This window comes from Glandiceps talaboti, chromosome 21 (assembly GCF_964340395.1).
Source record: "Glandiceps talaboti chromosome 21, keGlaTala1.1, whole genome shotgun sequence".
NCBI lineage: Eukaryota > Metazoa > Hemichordata > Enteropneusta > Spengelidae > Glandiceps > Glandiceps talaboti.
The window spans coordinates 631,787-653,859 of NC_135569.1; the positions used below are offsets into that span (position 1 = coordinate 631,787).

Genomic DNA, 22,073 nt, shown 5'->3' on the forward strand with positions numbered 1-22,073 from the left:
CAGAACCATGAAATGACTTCATTTCCTGGAGTGACGTTTGCCTTTAACTAAAGTTTTTCTGTCTTCTAGACAACCATTTTTCAAGTCTTTACCTAGCCAACAACACAGTCTTAGTCTTAGCCAAATAATTTCAAAGTCCTAACCAAACATTTCACTCGTCTCATCTGTGGGAAATATTTCACCAAGCCTAATTGACAAACATTTGACAAAACTTTTCCAAATGCTTCTAGACATTAATTTTTCAAGTCGTTCAATCACCCTTCCCTTCCCTTCCCTTCCCTTCCCTCCCCTTCCTTCCATCCCCTTACCCCCAGCAGAATGTTTTCCTAGTGTTTGCCACTCATAGCTAAATGTTTTCACCCACTCCTAGCTATAAAAACTAAGTGAAGTATCTAGGCCATATCGCTATACCAATTGATGTATGGTGAATGGAGTTACTGTAATAGTCAGATATATCACACTGTCTAGCGTGTCAAGATGAGAAATCTGCAGCCTTAGTACATATGAAAACTATTTCTAGCTATATAATAGTCATGTGTAAATATTTCAAATGTGTAGCGTGAAAACTAAGCAAAATGTCTACATTGTTGTCAGTGTGAAATCTCCAGGCCTAGTATTAAGTGAAGCATCTCAACTAGAAAAATCATTAGGCTTAGTATCGTAACTTGTGACATTTATACTTCGTAGATGAGAAGTAGTAACAGTCAAATGTTTCACAGTTTGTACTTTAAAAAGTAAGCGAAATGTCGAGATGAGAAATCCCCAGACGTATTAAAATAACTTTTGAGGTGAAAAGTTTCCAGACATATCATACTAACTTCTGGAAATGATACTTTTGTCGATATAATACTATCCAAATATTTCACGCAGCTGTAACTTGAAAAGTAAGTGAACTGTGTAGTTTTCAAATTCGCAGACTGACATGTATTATTGTAACTTGTGGAACCATACTTTATAGCTTTAGTCATGTCTAAATATATCATAGGCTTAGCATGGAAACTAAGTGAAGCATCTCGTCAAGAAATTCCTTAGCTGTATTATTGTAATGTGTGAAATTCATAATTTTGTCGATGAAAAATAGTAATTGTCAAATATTTAACACAGTGTGTGCCTTGTAGTCTAGTAACTATACATGTAGGCTCATTTTCTATGCTCTCTCACTCTCTCCATGTCTAGTCAAGTGGAGAAATTGTATCAAAAATTTAGTTAAATCTGTACAGGGGAAAGGGTAGAAATCCATCATACTTTGACAGGCAGTTATAATTGGTTACTTCATTCAGTTTACTTCAAACTCAATAGCTATAAGTTATATGAAGACGTGATAATGTCATGACATTTATATCAAGGCTCCAATAACTGTTAAACTGCTATCAATGGTAAGAACAGAATGTCATGCTGAAGAATTTGACTTTACAATGGCGAGAAAGAGATTGTATATATAACTCCATGCATATAGTTTGTAGTGACAAGTAAACAAAGTGTCTAGGTGAGAAATCCCATAATAAGTTTTAGAAACCCTACTTTGTTGATATCGTAGTAGAAGAAAACATATGGTACCTGCACTGTACAACATTTGTATCTATTAAACATGAAATGTTTGACAGCTAAGAGTTGGGGTATAAAAATAACAAGCAGATGAAGTGACCCATAAAATGGAAAGTTGAACTCTTAACAGTGTAACATGTCTCTGTACAGTCAACAATGTATTTAATTTCAATGTTATATTTGATTCTTAATTGTTATTGACATCTGTTCATTTCAATTAATTGTTATTGACATCTGTTCATTTCAATGTTATATTTGATTCTTAATTGTTATTGACATCTGTTCATTTCAATTAATTGTTATTGACATCTGTTCATTTCAATTAATTGTTATTGACATCTGTTCAATGTTGTATTTGATTCTTAATTGTTATTGACATCTGTTCATTTCAATTAATTGTTATTGACATCTGTTCAATGTTGTATTTGATTCTTAATTGTTATTGACATCTGTTCATTTCAATTAATTGTTATTGACATCTGTTCAATGTTATATTTGATTCTTAATTGTTATTGACATCTGTTCATTTCAATTAATTGTTATTGACATCTGTTCAATGTTGTATTTGATTCTTAATTGTTATTGACATCTGTTCATTTCAATTAATTGTTATTGACATCTGTTCAATGTTATATTTGATTCTTAATTGTTATTGACATCTGTTCATTTCAATTAATTGTTATTGACATCTGTTCATTTCAATTAATTGTTATTGACATCTGTTCATTTCAATTAATTGTTATTGACATCTGTTCATTTCAATTAATTGTTATTGACATCTGTTCATTTCAATTAATTGTTATTGACATCTGTTCAATGTTATATTTGATTCTTAATTGTTATTGACATCTGTTCATTTCAATTAATTGTTATTGACATCTGTTCATTTCAATGTTATATTTGATTCTTAATTGTTATTGACATCTGTTCATTTCATCCACCATATGGATCATCTTGTAACAATTTTATTTGATAACTTTTTGATAATTATTTTTGATCAGGTAACTGCACTGATCGAAATGTTATCACTCTACAGTTTTGACTGCAATTGTTTATTCATCACCAACTTTATCATTGTTGTGGTTATTTTCTGTCCTTTGTCTGACCACAGGAATTTTGGGGTTAGTCCTGTTTTCATTGGGAACAAAAACTGTCAATTTCTAATGAAGGAAAAGACATTCAAGCATAATATGTCAAATTACTTCAGATAACATCGGTCAAATGTTATGTAGGACTGTGCCAAATCTACAAACTGTCACCAACATAATCACTTTTACTATCAGCTACTCAATGGCCATGATATCAGTTATCAGATAATGTACACTAACATCTCAGTAGAACTGAGTGCAGCTCCAAAAAATACATGAACTGGACCCCAATTCCTCCAACCCCTACCTCTCCAACCCCCATCCCTCTCTTCAGTTCAAATCCCACCCCTCCAACCCCTACCCTTCCTCCCAGTTCAGATTAGACAGTAGAATTTAGACTTGAAAATAGTTGTTTGTCAGTACCTTAAAAATGTTTTCCAAAGCAAAAGAATGTAATCCTCATGGCTCCACTGATAGGATAACACTAATGTAACAACCTGGGATTGACACCCTGGCCTTTAAATGACAAGTTTTATGTAGTCTGAAGTTCAGGGTTAAAGAGCAGAAATAAAACAAGTTAGGATACTTGCTAAGTTTAGTCAGGATTATAGCTAAAGTTCAGGATTCTGTGGGGAATGAATAATGAGACAGTTTCAGACAAGCTGAGAGGTGTTTTGACAACAAAATAAGTAGTTTACAGTTCAATAGGACACAGACCTTGGAGTCCTAATGATAACAGTGAGAGGTCATCTAGGGTCACAGAATGTCAAAGGTCATGAAATCTTCAACAGTGTAAATATTCAGCGCCTGTATTTGATACAGTGTACCAGTGTTATCATAGCTTGCCAGGCTATCACAGGGGCATGCAGCCTTAATTTTATACATGTTTCCTTCTTTATATAGACCACAAGGGTATATAGCCTTAACTTTACACGTTTCTTTCCCTGTATAGACCACAGGAGCATGTAGCTATGATTTTACACATGTTCCTATATAGACCACAGGGGCATGTAGGTTTTGAGACCATAGTTATACCATTCTTGCAAACCAGAACTGATAATTTTTCCATGACACTGCCATAAAAAGAGGTTGTGGTTTACGACAATAAGTTATACTTGCAGGGTATGATCAAGATGGAAGGCTCTAACAGTTTATCAACATTTTGTGAATTTCTGTTTAATTTCATATGAAGCAATTATTTACATATCTGAAATTTTACATATATGTTTTTAATAAGTCAAAACAACTCCCCCCCCCCCCCAAGAAAAAAACACACCAAAAACAAAACAAAAACAAAACAAACAAAACAAAACCAAACCAAAAGAAACACCAAACAAAAACAAAACCAAAAAAGTAATTAGCAAAGTAATTAGAGTCACTATCCTAGTAATCCGTAGTAAAGTATAATTCCTTTCTAATAATTAGAGTCACTATCCTAGTAATCCGTAGTAAAGTATAATTCCTTTCTAATAATTAGAGTCACTATCCTAGTAATCCGTAGTAAAGTAATTCCTGAATAATAAAAAAGTACTTTTCTGTCACTGTATAAAATGAGAAATGAAGCTATTTTTCTGTTTGTTAAATCTGCACTAGCTGTATCTAGGACATTTATTTTCAGCAAATAACCAAAGATATATTCACTAAAAATTGGTAAATTAGTTATAAAAAGACATTAATCTGTTTAGTAGTGGTCAATATAATCTGCGGGTAGTGTAGTGACAAATGAAAACTTGAGCGAAAGCTCGATATTTAATCTGTCACTATCTTAAAACTGTACTAGATGTAACTGGAGTATCATTTTTCAATCAGACAATCCCAATATATTCACTGAAAGTGTTAAAATACCAATAATTAGACATTGTACATGTTAATCAGTGGTCATTCTTATCCATAAGCAGTACAGAAACAGATTGAAATCATGATCACCAATGAGGGCACTGATTTTTGGGTGCGGACCCACAATCAATTTAATTTGATCTATTAGTATTACAGCTACAAGAGTATGTTTATCAACAGGTTATACAATACTGTTCATGGTGTATGATACAAGCAAGTTATTTTATGTAACAAAATATTTTTTAAAAAAGCTGTTTCAGTTTCAGCTAGTGCAGTTTTAAATGTTGTGTTGCTAGATCCATGTTATTTTAAAGCTATTACAAGACATGTATAATAGATATGAATTCCAGCCTATATACATTAGTCTGTAGTTACATATACATGTCATAACAAAATGGCTGTAACTGTAACGTAGTATGTGCATCAGAAATCAAAAGTCTTCAAATTTTACTGTTTCACTTCAAGAAAACAGCAACTCATACTCGGTTAAATTCAAGAAGAACAAAACAGCAATGTATTTTGGGCAAAAAGCATCAGTTTAAGAAAATCTGTGCACTATTTGTGAAAAATTGTGATATCTTTTTTTTTTTGAAAATAAAACACACAATGTACTTCAAAAAAGCCACCAAATAGTCTGTCTATGATAAAAAATATAAATTGATGATTACTTGAAAGAAAGAGATTATGATTTATGTGAAACAAGATGAACAAACAAGTGTTGTTATGGCAACGTTGGGGTGATATGAGAAATTGTGATTATCAACAATAGTTGTCCCTTATTCACATATTTCCTTTTCTATCGATTGCAAAATAATATATATTAACTTTTCAAAATTTGTATATTTCTTAATTAAATAAGGAATAGAATGTATGCGTAGTTATTAATTTGCACCAGATATTCTACAGCATATTTTTCTCTAAACAAGCTAGGATGTCCCAAAACTGTTTTGTAATTTCTGAGTGGCCTCTCAGTAAAATGAAATCACGCTTTTATTAATTCAAATAATGTTCTTCTGCTCTTCTACCTATGGTGTTCATATTCACAGACGGCAATTGTTTTAAGCGACTTATACAAAAATGTCCATACATCTAAACTCATTCTTATAATGGTGTCGTCTTATGGTTATTTGCAACGATGGTGATTGATTTACAGAAAGTGTTAGCAGTTCAAAGTTTTTAGCATTGAGCTTTTGATCTCTGTCTTGGCCATTGATTGTCACCAGAATGACAAATTCCATAGTTACAGCTGACCACAATAATGATGATTGTTTTTAAGCAACTGTTACAGACGCTTTCACATTGGGTCCACTTCCATTCCTGTACATGAATTCACAGATAGCTATGATCAATGTCATAATCTTACAGATGGCGTTAAGGACGGCCATGATAAAGCTCCATAGGAATTCACTCCAGCCACGGCCACATGCTGTGTTGTTATCAACACAATCAAAACCTTTCTCATAGAGAGCTAGGAACACTATGTCAAAGATGAAACCCAAGAAGAGAGAGACAATCAACTGTAAACAAAAACCAAAACAAAATATAAGTTACTAGCAATCAACTGTAAACAAAACAACAAAACACTAGTTACTAATACTCAACTGTAAACAAAAAAACCCCAACAGCTTGATCTGAACTAATTATTGCCAAAGGGCTTGTTGATTTACCAAAAAAGAAAAAATGGTACCACCCAGTAAATTTGTGATATACACCATACATACTTCCTTTCATAAATGTCATTTCCCAGCACCCTCTCTGATAAATGCCATTACCCAGCACCCTCTCTGATAAATGCTATTACCTAGTACCCTCTCTGATAAATGCCATGATTACCCAGCACCCTCTCTGATAAATGCCATGATTACCCAGCACCATTTCTCTGAAATAGAATAATACTACTCACTATAAGGCAATTTTCTTTGATGTTTCTCTGTCCAACGGTCCAAGCACCAAAGGCTACTATAGTGAAATTCATCCAAGCATAAGAGTTGGTAATCCAAGGACCATTTTGATATGTACCAAAACCAAGTGATGCTTGGAAACCCCTGCAAAATTATAAATGAAAAATTAAAAGGCGTCTGAGTTTTCTCAGACAGAGTACTACCAAACCAAAATGACTTTAGAGTTTCAATTAGGCAGCATGATGTTTTTACGTCTTGCACAATGTTTTTTGGTTACGAATTACACAAACAATATACAGGCACTGATAGCGAGCACAAACATGAAATATTACATTTTATCTCACTATGAATACAAATAAACAGTTTTGTATTTGAATATTCCTTGTTCCGTCTGATAGTGATGTTAATTTCATTTCATGTAATTTGTAACTAAACACATGCGAGACGTAAAAAAAAAATCATGCTGCCTAATTGAAATGCTATAGTCACTCTGGTTTGATAGTAACAGCAAAGTTGGAGATATGTATTCCTGAGCTAGGTGCATACTACTCACATTAGCATTTACGTGCAAGTGACATTTAAATGCTTGTATCTACATTTTTAGACTGACCATGGACTTACAGTGAAGTGAGATCTATTATTAGTATGGATGTGACTTCACTGGTCAGTAGGGCCATTCCAAATACAATGACTTCACTGGTCAGTAGGGCCATTCCAAATACAATGACCTCACTGGTCAGTCGGCGGGTCACTCTAAATACAATGAATACATGAATAGACAACTTTGGTCAATTCTTGACCTTAACCAACAATAGTCAACATCACAAAGACTGTTTTACCCCAAGGACATTATATTTACTGTCTCAATAGGTGTCTCCTCTAAAGGGGATGCTATTCCAGGAAACGAATGCACTTTCATAAACTTTGATTTCTGGAGAGTCATTTCATGATTTCACATAACATAGTTTTTCCTTATTGCCAGGAAACACCAAATTGAAACTCTTTTTCACTTCTAGTGTTCTATGAATTGTGTTCTGTCAATCTGAATGATTGTATCAAACAGAGTTCATTAACAGTAACTAGAAATGGGTATTATGTGGTATAAGACATTGTACTAATATCTCACTGAACCGTAACTAGAAAGGGGCAGTACTTGGTAGAAGACATGATATACTTACGCCACTGATAGCCAGGTATGGAGTAGAACACAAGGCTGCAATAGATAAGGTGATGGACATGAAGATCTTATTACTATACAAATTCTCAAATTATGACCAAATATCAATTAATATAACGACACTTCTCTTACTCAACAGAATCAAAGGGGAAAAAAGACAACTTTCTTGTTTCACTGACACAATAAAATATGTAATACACTAAATATGTAACATACTTCCTGCATTATCAAAAGTTTACTGTATAGAGAAATGAAAACCTACCCAAAAATATAACATAACTTTTGATTTGTCAAAACTTTTTTGTTTGATGAGAAAATCAAATCTTCACCAGATATATTTTACAATATATACTTCATGATTTGTCAAAGCAAAATATGTCAAATTTTGAAAAATAATCCTGAAGTCTTTCAAATCCCTTTCAGGTCAAGTGTGTACTGTTAAACGGTTATGGCTTTGGCAGGATTAGAACCTGTCATCAGTTTTAACCAGATTGTGTTTGACAAAAATAATTTCATATTTTACTTTCATTTTGACTGTAACCAAATTCAAGTATTTGTGTTTTTGGCATTTTGGTCAAATTATTGTATTCTTTTGATCGTGCCTCTTGTTACAAATTTAACAAATTTGGACAAATCGAAATATTGAAACTGTCTTGTCAGTGTGCATTGTTAGGTCAAGGATAACAAAAAATTTGTTTGGAAAAACTGTTATTTGAGTGTTTTACCTCTCAGTAACAGCCAGAAACTTCATTTGATGATTGTCTTAAAATTTAAAATCACTTGCCCACAGAGGAACAGGACAACATATTTCTAGAAATTGTTGAAACTATCGTACCAAAACAGCACAACTGTCTAGGTCAAGGATGTTAAAATGCTCAAGGTACGTTATATTCTGTAATGTTACACATGACCACTCGATATCAATAAAAAAAACCTTCTTGGTTGTTCTTAAGATCACTTACCCATAGAGGAACACGACAACCCATTGCTAGAAATTTCCGGTATGATTTTTACAAAAACTTGTAGAGAGAAAGTCACAGCAGTTTTAGTTGTGTCAACACTTTGATATCAAACACAGAGACCAACAACCATTGTATGGTGGAATAATATAATGAGTTGTCGTGACGGCAACGCCACATAAACAAGGCATACAGACCAATGAATTGGAAAACACCCAGTCAGTGACCAAATAGCTTTATGTCGTACGTTTTCTTTTACTTGAGGTCAAATCTTTTGTTCTTTTTCTAGGTCAATCTTTTCTTTTTTGTATGAAGTGGTTCTTTAAATCCTTTGGGCATATGCTAATGAAATAGAAGTAGTTGTCAAATCCTTTGGGCATATGCTATTGAAATAGAAGTGGAAGTTAAAGTGGGGGACATGATAGGATGTTTGGGAAGTGTTGTTAGGTTGTTGTTGATAGTCTTTTCAATAATGGTTTTATTATATACCTGCTTTCTCTGTGTAGTGAATACTTAATGTTGCCACATAAATTCTTAAAGTCCTGCCCTCTGACGACAATTGAAATATTTGCATTACTTTAGTCATTGTTTCTGTGCTTCAGTAATAGTTGTCTTGGGTACATAATCAAGCCCCTTGTAAATGAACACTTTATGTGACGCAACTTTACAAGCTTTCTTGTTTTAGCCATAGAGGGCAGACTTTATGCCTCAAATGGGTGACTTTGCTTACACTATAGAAATTGCTGTGTAGACAACATATACATGTAACATAGTGTACACTTGTATTCTTTTAACAAAGAATTATGTACCTCCGTGACCTCAGTGACCAAGCAAAAAAAAGAAGACAAATCTAAAATATTCAAATCTCTCTAAACTGCCACTCTTGGTTAAAATTTAAAAAATCAGAGGTAACCATACAATTTTTTTCAAATAGAGGTCAACGAGGTCAAAATGATATGAATCCAATATGGCCACCAAATACTGTGTAAAAGTCTGTGAGAAAATAAAAGATTGTTGATTTCCATAAACAAATCATGAAGAATCTAAAATTTCCCTTATCATTTCAAATGAATCAGGAATAAGCTTTCATTTGGCAAAGTTTTGAGAGATTTCAAGAACTTTTTAAATTGCGGGACCTTGGTCTTGATGTACTTTATACCTAAAAATGAAGAAATAAACTATTGTAGCCAACAAAATGACAAAATGACATGCACAAGATTGATATTAAATTGAATTTTTTTTTACAATTTTGTATTAATTTTTTTTTAATTGCAGTGTACTTCCGGTCCACAATGGCCTTTGACAACATAGAATACAAAGAGAGTTTTGCTAATGGCTTTGATGATCCGGAATTTCAACGCGTTGCCAACATTATAGAGACAGAGGTAGGTGTGATTCAAGAGAGCATGATTCAAAATTGAATGCCTGTTGTGATATCATTAAAGTGTAGCCCAGAAACTTGACTAGTGGTGTTATACATGTAATGTTGTTCAGCTGTCAAGTCAGAAGTGTGTCGAGTCAGATAGCCATGTCTTCAGGCTGCTAGTCAAAAGGACTTCACTTTTTCTTGTTTTTTGGAAAGACAAAAGATTGGATAAAGTTGACACTAGGTGGCGCTGTTCATTTGATTAGGACTGGAAATATTGATCAGTCATGGTATTGTAGAATGCTTTGTAAGTCTTCAGTTCTTTGTGAAATGACAACATTCTTTCATTTTCATTGTAAGAAGTCTGCTGGTGATATATTAATGAGTTATTCATTCAAGAGCAATCTACAGAAATCTGTATGAAATTTTTCTTCTCCATATTTTGACCTATTTGTAACAATCATCACGAACAAGTAATTTTTCCAGCAATCATCAAAGAAAATCTGTATTTTACCAAAGTTTTAGTAAACATCACAGAAAAAAAAATATTTACAAAAAATATATTTGACTGCAAAATTTTTAGCAATCATCACAAAAAAAGTTTTTTTCTCTTCCAGGTTGAAAAGCTATTCATAAATATTCCTGGCACGCAGACTGCTACAGTAGTCCAACTTTTGTAAGTAACATAATTACTATAAACTTTGTAACAACATTTCAAGTAATTTAATTTAATTGGTCGGTTTTATAGGACATGGCTGATTTTAATTGGTTGGTTTTATAGGACATGGCTGATTTTAATTGGTCGGTTTTTTAGGACATGACTGATTTTAATTGGTCGGTTTTATAGGGCATAACTGATTTTAATTGGTCGGTTTTTATACTCAGTAAATTATTTTAATGGGTTCATTGATATACGTAGTACTGATTTTTTTCTCTGTGTATGCTGTTATTATTTTTTCCTCATTTATTTACTTTTGCAAATTTTAACTTCAGTGTGTACAATGAGCTGAGTCACACGAGTAGCATTTTTTTAATACAAAAAATAAAATGTTTACCTTTGCTTGTTCAAGAACACTCATTCTCAGTTAAATTGAAGACAAAAATCAGGGGTCACTCTTGCAGATTAGTGAAAAATAGGTCCAAATGATGTCAATATGGCCACTGAGTCCAATATGGCCACCGAATCCAATATGGCCACTGACTCCAATATGGCCACTAACATCCAATATGGCCACTGAATACTGTGTTAACTATGGAAAAATAACAGATTAATGATTTCCTTGAAAGCAAATTTTCAAAGCCTCAAATGTATTTTGACGGGACCATGAACAAATTGTCATGTTTCAAATTTGGCTAATTTTGTGTAAAAAATTCAGACATTCACTTATTACAACTGATTTGTACTTTAACAGACCTGGTAGCACAATTGCCATCCTTGATATCGGTACAGCAGATAACCTTGACCTTCAAGAAGTTGAAGATGCAGTCACTTCAGCGATTCTGTCAGGGTTCGTCGGGTCACTGGCTGTTGATCCTACCAAGTTTGACATTAAGCTTGTTGGTGGTAAGTTTGTTGTAGAAAAAACTTCCTTTTTTCAAGGTCATTCTGTGTTTTCCATTGATAATTCCATATAAAGGACTTCATGAGGGTGTGTGTGTGTGTGTGTGTGTGTGTGTGTGTAAACCTGCATGAACTTGAAAAAAGAACAAAACAAAAGTTAATTGTTGTTAGCCATAGAGGGCGCTATATAAGATTGATCTCTATCTCATTTCTATTCTCCAACAGGACAAAAACTCAAATCTCTGAGTTACATGTAATCTGGGTCTAAACTTTATATTTTGTTGTTTCACTTTTAGAAACAAGATAGAAGTATAAAATAGTGTTTGATGGGGAAAATCAGTGGGAAGTCTGATTAATAATACACATTAATCTCTGTAAGCTACACTCTAAAGACATAGAAGTAAGGGGAAATTTGAATAAAACAGATTTATTTATAAGTTTCAACATGGTTATTCTAAACTTTGAACGTGGCGGAAAAAATTGTTAACAACTTTGAACAACAATTGTGTAAGTTTTAGGATGGGCTATGAACATTTTAAACATGATGTAAAAAAATGATAACGTTTGAATGTAGCTATAGCAACATGTACTTCTAAACTTTGAACATGGCTATAAAAATTGTTTGGTAACTTTGAACATGGTGTAAAAATAATTTACAACGTGTGGACATGACTGTAAAAATAGGTAGCAAACTTTGAACATGGTGTAAAAATAATCTACAACGTGTGGACGTGACTGTAAAAATAGGTAACAAACTTTGAACATGACATAAAACAATTTATAAAGTTGGAACATGGTTGTAAAAAATAACTGACAAACTTAGAAGTCATTGCCAGTACAATTAATGACATACTTAGAATGCCAAGGCCAGGGTTGTTGTACATCATTGTAAATAGACTTCACCATATGTTTTACTCATTACTAGAACATTTTACTAAATGGTTGTACTGTGTAAGAGTTAGTTTTCCCATAATTCACCAATATTGGTTATTTTGGACACATAAATCAAGCAGTTGGCCTTCAGACGTAGCTGATAAAGTTTACTTGTATGTGACCCTTGACCTAACCTTTGACCTAACAGAACAGCAACATCAACAGCTGGTATAATAGATGGCATATTGGTAGCGTGTACAAGAGGACTTGACATGTATGTGTGCTATCTATATCATATGTCAATTTCATGGTATTTATTTGACTTGACGTGGTATATTTCCCAGTCAAGCTGTTAATTCCCCTATATTTGGTCAAGCTGTCGATTTCACTATATTTGGTCACTCTGTCGATTTCACTATATTTGGTCACTCTGTCGATTTCACTATATTTGGTCACTCTGTCGATTTCACTATATTTGGTCACTCTGTCGATTTCCCTATATTTGGTCACTCTGTCGATTTCACTATATTTGGTCACTCTGTCGATTTCACTATATTTGGTCACTCTGTCGATTTCCCTATATTTACTAACTGGATATGTAAATTGTTGTGATAGTGTTGTTCGAACTATATGTATATTTCTCTGCAAGTTGACGATTTCATGTCATGTTTAATATTAAGGGCTTGACAGCATATGTTGAGCTAGATGTCATGTGTATAACAGTAAAAACAGTATTAGCTTGCAAGTTAAACAACCTGAACTTTGCAAATGATCAGCTTTAATACATCATAAATGTATACATTACATACAGTGTTAGGATGATAGCCGGGTATGCTTATTGAGTTAGAATTAGAAGGCTGATTTCAGTGTAGTCTAGAGGTAATCCATGGCTTCCAAGAGAGAAGAAAAGATGTTATGAGATTCCAAACCACATATAGTCTATAGTCTTATATTTGTGGTCATCATACCCCATGTTATAGTCAAATGGATTTCTCTAGCACACAATTCTATTTTTACCACCAACAGCATTAGTTTATGCTATTGGAGTATTATAAATGTAATGATGTCATCCTCACTTGATACTTTCAAACTTAACTGGAGATTGAGTTTGTAGTAAACTGAATCAAGTAACTAATTGTAACTGCCTATCAGTGTGTGATGGAATACTACTGACATGCACTGTTCACAATTTTCTCAGTAGGAGATTTAGCTAGATTTTCAGAAAACTTTGTCTTTGACTAGTTTGTATCAATAGTGGACTTTTTCTAAAAGTTTAAATTCGATTGAATAGAACCGTAAATATTGTAGAGAACACACATGAAGCAAATGCAGGTGAATTTCAACATACTTACTATTACATTTGAATTACAAATGATTTCATTGCTGTGACATTTACTGGAATGTGATTTCTTCAATCAAGCTGATGAACATCTGAGACACGCACAAAGTGAAAGATTTATATGGCTCTGTAGAATATCGGTCATCAAGGTCTCTCTATAGATCAAAGATTACCTTTGTGGTTCGTGATTTCAAGCTATTTAAGAGAGAAAGTATGTCAGCTTGTGAAGGTTAACAGTTTTATGTATACAGATACAATTTCAAACTATATAGTCTAGCTTTAAATACCAATTAATGTGTAATAGAAATAATTCCCTCCATAAGTATATCATAATCATGTCAATTTAGCATTTGAAGTGAGTATAAAGTTACTGTGTAGCCTTGACATATAGGTGTCTCTGCATTCCTGATGTAAGGTAGTTAAGAAACTGTACATTTGGAGTGGTTTTCTACGATCTCTCCCTATTTCTCTCTCTCTCTCTCTCTCTCTCTCTCTCTCTCTCTCTCTCTCTCTCTCTCTCTCTCTCTCTCTCTCTCTCTCTCTCTCTCTCTCTCTCTCTCTCTCTCTCTCTCCCTCTCTCTCTCTCTCTCTCTCTTTCTCTCTCTCCACCATATGGCATTCTCTAGCATGACATTCTGTTCTTACCACTGACAGTAGTAGTTTTAATGCTATTGGAGTGTTGATATAAATGTGATGACATTATCAATGATGTTCTCACTTGACTTCCATTTTACTTTAAGACTGTACATTGAGTTTGTAGTAAACTAAACAAAGTAACCAATTGCAACTGCCTGTCAGTGTGTGATGGATTAACACTGACATGTGCTGTTTCTCCCTTTCCCCAGCTGGAGATTTAGCTAGATTTTCAGTAGAATTTGTTCATTTGACTATATGTGGAGAGAGAGAGAGATCATAAAAAATTAGCCCACGTGTATAGTTACTGGACTAGATGTCAGGTGTTCACCTAGAATTGTAACATGAAAGTGGTGATGGTATTATATCCAGCAAGAAATAATTCTCTACAGCCTTTTGTCAGATGTGAACAATTGCAAATTACCTAACCTTATGAATAATGGACGCCCAATTTCAACACCAGTGAATCTTCAGTTTGAACCCCATTCCCAGGATCCATTTAAAAACAAAATAATGCAAAAAGCACTTCAGAGTCGGATGTCCAAAACTCCTTTTCTCTAGCTTTTCAAAGGAAGTATCTTACTCCTATAAAATGTGTGCTATCATGTGGAATCATGATGGCTGAATGGTTAGAGTGGCAAGCTTGGAATCTGTACATTGCAGGTTCAAGCTTCACTGCTTCACTGCTACCAATTGTCCTGAATGGCTAAAGTCCTTGGGCAAGATTTGAATCACGACTGTTCCTCACTCAACCCAGCTGTATAATTGGGGACCTGGTTGGATAGGTTGCAATGTGAATATGCTATATTCTTATAAATACTGCAGTGGATTGTATGCTCCCCAGGGAGTTGAATTAAGTATAAAGGGCCATTGTGCCACCATTGATCATACCAGGGGTAATAATCGTGAGCATCTTGAGCTCTCTGGAGAAAAGGTGCTTTATAAATTATCTCATCATTATCATTAGTATTATTATTATTATTATCAATATCAGTGTAGTCATAGCAACTGTCACAATGAAATGAGATATTATCACTGTTTTAGGTTGAAATATTCTTGTTATTTCAATTCTTGCAAACCAAAGTTGATATTTCCTCGGCGACACTGCCTCTTGATGGTTTGTCTTGGATGTAAAAGAGGGTGTGGGTTATGATGATTTGTTACTTGGTCAAGAAATTATTCAGAAGTCGCAAAGGAACTGCAGAATGTGAAACCTCCCCTGTCACTCCCCCCCCCCCACCTTCCTATCACATTAAAGAGAATGTTGAAATTTAGAAACACAGCAAATTGTGTCAGAGAAAACTTACAAACCTACCTTGTAAAGGAAAAAAAGTTCAAATTGAGTAAAATGACAAAATAGTTGGAAAAACTTGAAGTATCTTATGTTATTAAGGGAGTATGTGAGAAGGAACATTTAGGATTTGCTTGCAAACATTTCTAACTCAGAGTAGAAAGAATAGAGAAATTCGTAGGTAAATATTGAGAAAAAGTGGCAAGTTGTGAGAAAACTTTCACCTCAACTAGAACCAAGAATCATTTTAAAAAAATTTCTGACTCTGTGAATAGACTTTTCATAGGTGAGAATGTGTGTATTGAGAAAAGTTGCAAATTGTTAGACTGTCGACAGTTGCTTGTGCCTTTTTTGCTATGTTTTATCTAAAACTAAAGTCATCCTGTCTCCGATCTGGAGCAATACTATAAACGCATACTGATTAGCAACAGCGAGTGCCAGAGGCACAAGTGGGCCTTCGGCACTCAGTTTCCTATCAGTACATGTTAGTATTCAGTGCTACGGACGGAAGCGGCGACTTTGTTTTGGATGAAACATAGCAGAAAAGGCACAAACAACTGTCGAGAGTCGAGCAAATTGTGAGAAAATTTTCACCTGACAAGAGTCCAGAATAGTGACAACATAATGAACCACTCAATTCTTTAGTAAGATGGTGACAGTGGTTTCACACATCAGCAACTGTTTTCTAATAAATACAATTAGTCTCTGGTGACTAGATTTATAAACCTAATAATAGATTACACCCTAGGGTCATGTCTCTTCCTCTCAACCAGCTGTCTCAGGAAATTATCTTAAAAAGTTATGTCATCTTAAAACTTGTTCTACTTTCCTTCATTTCATTCTATGCTGATACGTATGGACAGTTGTTACTACTTACTAAATTCCAAAGGTACTCATCCCTTCAAGATGAGTTTATGTTTGTGACGTGCAGATATAAGACAGTATTTGTCATTGTATCTCTTGAAGGGCATACAGTTTGTGTTTACAAAACACATTTAAAAACCCCTCAGCAATATTTGATTTTAGAACTTGAAGAGTGTATATGTACAATTAATTTGCATTTATTAGACAAAATTATAATTTATGTAAATGTACCCTCGTTCCGATGAGAACAAACGACATAATTTGCATATATAGAATATTATGTAAATATGTATGAATCTGTATCCTGATAACTGACGTTTAGGGCCGTGGGTAAATTAATAATTTGCTATTGCTAGTATTGCAAGCTGTTAGTGAGACAGCAAGTAAAATCAGATCTTGGTGTAACAGGCTAGAACAAATTTGCGAAATATTGTAAATGTTTATTCCGTTGTCTTTGATAGGGAATTGTACATGTTATCTTATATAACCTAGTAAAACGAAAGAAACTTTTTCAGTGACACATTTTGAAGCTTGGAATCTGGTCTTCAGATTCTGACCAGATTCTGCTCAAAATTTTGATCAGTATTTATAAAACATGCAAATTTTTGTATTTGATTTTTGTCAGGAAAAAATACAGGTCAAAAAGTCAGCCAAAGCATCAAATAACTGAGTTGGCAGAAAAATAAAAAGATGAATGCATGAAGTTTGGTTTTGAAAATCTTGCAAAATTTGAAACTTCATTCTAAAATTTGTTGACGGTAAAGATGTTTGGCTGAAATGTCAACCAAGATCTAATGACAGTGAAATAGAATGCTGGCGTCAAAACCTAGCAGGCAGATGAAGAGATATGTTCCTCAGAATTTGTGGATAAAAGTGTGTGTATTAAAGTGAGGGATATATTTCAAAGAAATGTTTATTTGTTATTTTACCAGATAAGAAAAGGTCGAGTTGGGTTTCAAAAGAAGGGTTGATATTGTAACTTCTTTGACTTGGTTAACTGAAATGCACAGATATACACAGATGTAATATTTTGAGACATTGGATAATTCATTAATTGTCAAAAATTTGCAACTCAAAACTTGAAATTTGTATAAATTAGTTGATGGGAACATATTTGGTCAAAATGCTATAGGTTACAAAATGTCCATTCATATGCACAATGAAAAGATAAATCCTTAGAAATTTGGTGACATTTGTGAATTTTTTTTTGCAAAATTTGAAACTTTTGTAAAGGTTATTTTGGAGGGAAAATGTTTTTCATTGAAATATTAGGCAAGGGCCTTTGTTAATGTAATAGAATGCTGCCGTCACAGAACCTGAGAAGAAATAGATGAAAAGATAAATACTGCTATCAAATTTAGATTTATGTGTTACCTTACCGAAAGAGAAAAAAAACCCACAAAATCAGATTTCTTGTAAAATCTCCTAACTTTTGCCCCTGGTGTTGGATTTCTCTACGCATTGTAGTTACATAGTTTTGCCAACTCAAGCATAAAGGTACAAGAGGGAAAAAGCCACTGAGTTTGGTGATTTAAACCAATTATATGCAGCAATAACAAACCTCTCCTTATCCTGAGTAGCAAACGATAAGGAACATACTGGAACAGTTCATTTCTTCACATGGTGCTCATACTAGAAACATGTAGCTACTTTCAACTTCTCTATAGATGGTAATTCAATTACCTGTCTTAATGAAATGGGGACTTGTTTTGTGTGTTTTCTGAATGTTTTGCTGTATATACATCTTCTAGGTGAGTATGGAAGCTGTTTTCTAGCATCCAGTGAAACTTGTGCTCAAATATAGTAGCAAATTATTTACACTACAAAGTTGACAGTCTGATAAATTTATAGTTGTCGTCTTATAAATATCTTTTCCCTGCACATTTAGTAATGAAAAAAGCTGTAGTTTCCATGGCAACATAAAGATATTTGTGACTGAAAGTAACAACTTACTGTTGCCTGCTTGTATAGTAACTTTTAACTTACTATACTCATACTTCTAGATAAAACAGACCTCTAATTGACATGTACAATGTCTAATTATTGGTATTTTAACACATTTTCAGTGAAAAAATTCTAACTCGGGAAAACTTCAAAACTTGAGAATTAGGCTGATTTTGATAAATCTTTTGCCACTTTTGTCAAAAAAACATCGTAGAAACTTTGACTTCGTTATGGTTGACATGATCTTGAAAAGTATGATCTCCTAATTGTACTTGTTAAAAGTTTACTGTTTATAAAATATCTTAATTGGACTCGTTAGCTTTATTTATGTCTAATTGATACTTATCAAGTATTGTTTATTTAACATCACTGGGAAGTATGTATATAACATTAAGAACAGGTCCACAGAAATAAATAAATGAGTAAGTAAATAAATAGATAAACAAATGAATAAATTTATCACTGATTGTGATGTAGAATCAAATAATGAGGGCGTTTGTTAATTTCTATTAGTCGTGATTGCCAGTGGAAAAACTACAACAACATTCTGTGTGGAGTTCACACTTTGTCAAGTTTTTCTCCACCCACAATATATTATTACACAGGCTGTAGAAATTCCATTGAAATAGTTTGTGTAACTACATTTTGTGACAAGTCTAGCAACTCGATATCAGGACAATAGTATATTTGTACTGTGAATTGTAATTAAAATGTGATGACAACTATTGTTCTATACCTTCAAAAGGGGGCAGAAGGGGAGAGAGAGAGAAAGAGAGAGAGAGAGACAGACAGAGAGAGAGACAGAGAGAGAGACAGAGACAGAGAGAGACAGAGACAGAGACAGAGACAGAGACAGGCAGGCACCCAGAGACAGAGAGACAAGGCACACTTAGACTACATAGAGAGTGTACTTTCTGAAAATATGTTTGTTCAGCAAACCATGTTCTCACACTAAAGAACTCAGTAGGGGATATAAGGTCATTGTAATAAACCACTTAGCATAGTGAGAGTAATATTACCTGAGTCATGTGTCTGCCCCACATTTGAAAACATTTCTATGGTACTGGATGCTATCTAATTATTACAGTGGTGTGTACTCGGTGGGGACAAGTTTAATCACTATAATTTCTTCAGAACTAATTAGTTTAAGATAGTTGACACAACTTCCTAGCAACCCAAACTACACCCTTAGCAACCGGCAAATAACAGAGCCTGTTGAGAAGATAATAAATAACAAAATAAAAGAGTTTTACTAACTAGTGACCTTGAGTAACTTTGTTTTATGTTAACTTTAGTCTTGAAACTTTTTATGTGCGGTCACTTTCTACAACCTCTCTCCATCGTATAGTCTTATGCCTTTCTCTAGCGTGACATTCTGTTCTTACCATCAACAGCAGTAGTTAAATGTTATTGGAGTGTTGGTATAAACGTGATGATGGTATTACATTCTTTACTGAAGACTGGACGTTGAGGTTGTGAATAAAGTAACCAATGACAACCACCTGTCACTGTGTGTGATGGATTACTACTGACATGCACTGTTCTCCTTTTCCTCAGCAGGACATTTATCTAGATTTTTTATTGAATTTGTTCATATGGCTATATGTGGAGAGAGAGATTGTAGAAAACCAGCCTAAATGTATAGTTACTAGACTTGATTAGTTTCAACCCAGGTATTGCAAACAGGTAGATGTACATGCAGACTCAGCAAAACCTAATGAGTTTTGAGATTATGCAACCAGTTTACTTTCCTGTAACTAAAACAAAAGTTTCTCAAGAAAACATTGACTTTTTAGTAATTAGTTCCTACAGCTCTTGTTAGTTTAGAAGGTTGACTTTGTAACTGTACTTGAAATCCATACAATGTTTTCTATTCTGTGAATACTATGGATTTGATAAAGAGAGGGACATGGACTGGCTCTCAAATTTCTGTTTGGCTAAAAAATCACTCATGTAATTGTACTTCAAACAATTATTTCATTGCTATAACCCCAGAGAGATGCCTTGATGATACTATCTCAAGAAGCTCTTTTGGTATTACAGAGTTTCTTAAGATAATAACATGGTAGCCTAGAGGCTTGGCTAAGCCCAGACACTTAATGTCTTGGTATTACTATCTCAAGAAGCTCTCTACACCAAAAGAACTGCTTGAGATAGTAACACCAAGGCAAGCCTCTGGACTAAGATATTAGTGATGGTAACACCACAGTGTAGAGATTTGGCTATCTGACATGATATATTGACATGCCAGTATATTCTGGTGACTGACATTGATAGTAACACCACAGTGTAGAGATTTGGCTATCTGACGTGATATATTGGCATGACAGTATATTCTGGTGACTGACATTGATAGTAACACCACAGTGTAGAGATTTGGCTATCTGACGTGATATATTGGCACGACAGTATATTCTGGTGACTGACATTGATAGTAACACCACAGTGTAGAGACTTGGCTATCTGACATGTTTTCTTTATGATACAAATTTCATGTACTTTGAGTTTAATTTAAGACCAAAATTTCAGAGTTGAAGTTTTAGAAATGTTACATATTTTGAATATAATTTAACAAGAAAATGTCAGATTTTGTACCATTACAAATTCCATGTACTTTAGCATAAGTAAATGTCCCATAGTCTACTTCAGATTTGACCCAATTTTCACAACTATACCAAAAATGTGGTGCAAGTCTAGAGGGCGCCCAACTAGTGACCTAGAGAAGCTGATTTTGTATCGGATTTCCATAAAAAATGGGTGAAGGTGAAACTAAGACGTTTTTTACGGTCTAAAGATCACTTTGCCCTTGCACAGTTTGAGTTGAACCAGTCATACCTCTGGGAGATCACAGTGTCAGAAAAATTTCCCTGAGGAGACCTCCTGGAAATATGAGGCTTGAAAGTGATATTGATGAGCTGCTTTATAAGGGCCATCAATGTAAATGCTTGCAGGCATCCTTGCATAATGAATCTCTTACTCTAATAGAGATGCAAGTACTGTTGAGATGCAAACAGGGTGTGACTGACACACATACTGGATACTAATCGACTCAGAAGGCAATCCAAACTTTAGTGGCTAAACCAATGAGTAGAATCCCTGTGAGACAGCTTGTATTACTTTCTCATAACCATGTTTAATGAGTGGATTTGCGTGTTTCTTCTTGTGTTTCTTCTCGCAGCTAGGCCAGGTGAAGCACCCGCAGTGCCGTGCCAGGCTGATGAATTCAGGTGTGACAACGGTGTGTGTATCGACAGTCGAGGAGAGTGTGACGGGTACTCTGATTGCCCTGATCGCTCCGATGAAAGTAACTGCCCTTTACCTACTCCTCCTATAGTTGTTTGCGGCAATGATGAGTTCAAATGTGAAAGTGGACAATGTATAGAGAGCTACAAACGCTGTGATCGTAGCCAGGATTGCGATGATGGAACTGATGAAGACGGATGTAGTAAGTTGTTTTATCTTGTTTGTTTTTGTACTCATAATCCTCTCACATCTTTCTTTTCTGTTCTTTTTCACTTCAAATACTTAACAACATTTTAAGAACCCTTTTCAACTTGACTCAAACTAACATTAGTCTGTTTTTGGTAGGATTTTAAAACTACAACAGTCTGTTTTTGGTAGAGTTTTAAGACTACATTAGTTATAAGGCCTAATATTGTGTGGTTCCAATTACGCTCAATTTTAAAATACTGGGGT

General features: G+C 34.2%; 2 protein-coding genes across 4 annotated transcripts in view; one reads left to right on the forward strand and one right to left on the reverse strand.

The window, feature by feature from the left end:
- Positions 1-22,073, forward strand: part of LOC144451584 (basement membrane-specific heparan sulfate proteoglycan core protein-like) — a 140,007-nt gene that overhangs the window by 45,808 nt on the left and 72,126 nt on the right. For all 3 annotated transcript variants that reach the window (XR_013482300.1, XM_078142471.1, XM_078142472.1), the window contains exons 3-6: positions 9,782-9,891; positions 10,490-10,548; positions 11,285-11,436; positions 21,556-21,822. Coding sequence is in view for 2 of the 3 variants with exons in the window: in XM_078142471.1 (XP_077998597.1) it covers positions 9,782-9,891; positions 10,490-10,548; positions 11,285-11,436; positions 21,556-21,822 (588 nt within the window). In the remaining variant the exon portion in view is untranslated. The remainder of the gene's footprint in view (positions 1-9,781; positions 9,892-10,489; positions 10,549-11,284; positions 11,437-21,555; positions 21,823-22,073) is intronic.
- Positions 3,901-8,679, reverse strand: LOC144451439 (type-1 angiotensin II receptor-associated protein-like). The gene is made up of 4 exons (XM_078142279.1): positions 8,510-8,679; positions 7,549-7,583; positions 6,373-6,514; positions 3,901-5,986 (listed from the first exon to the last, which is right to left on the reverse strand). The coding sequence occupies exons 1-4, from the start codon at positions 8,531-8,533 to the stop codon at positions 5,741-5,743; spliced, it is 447 nt and encodes a 148-aa protein (XP_077998405.1). The 5' UTR covers positions 8,534-8,679; the 3' UTR covers positions 3,901-5,740.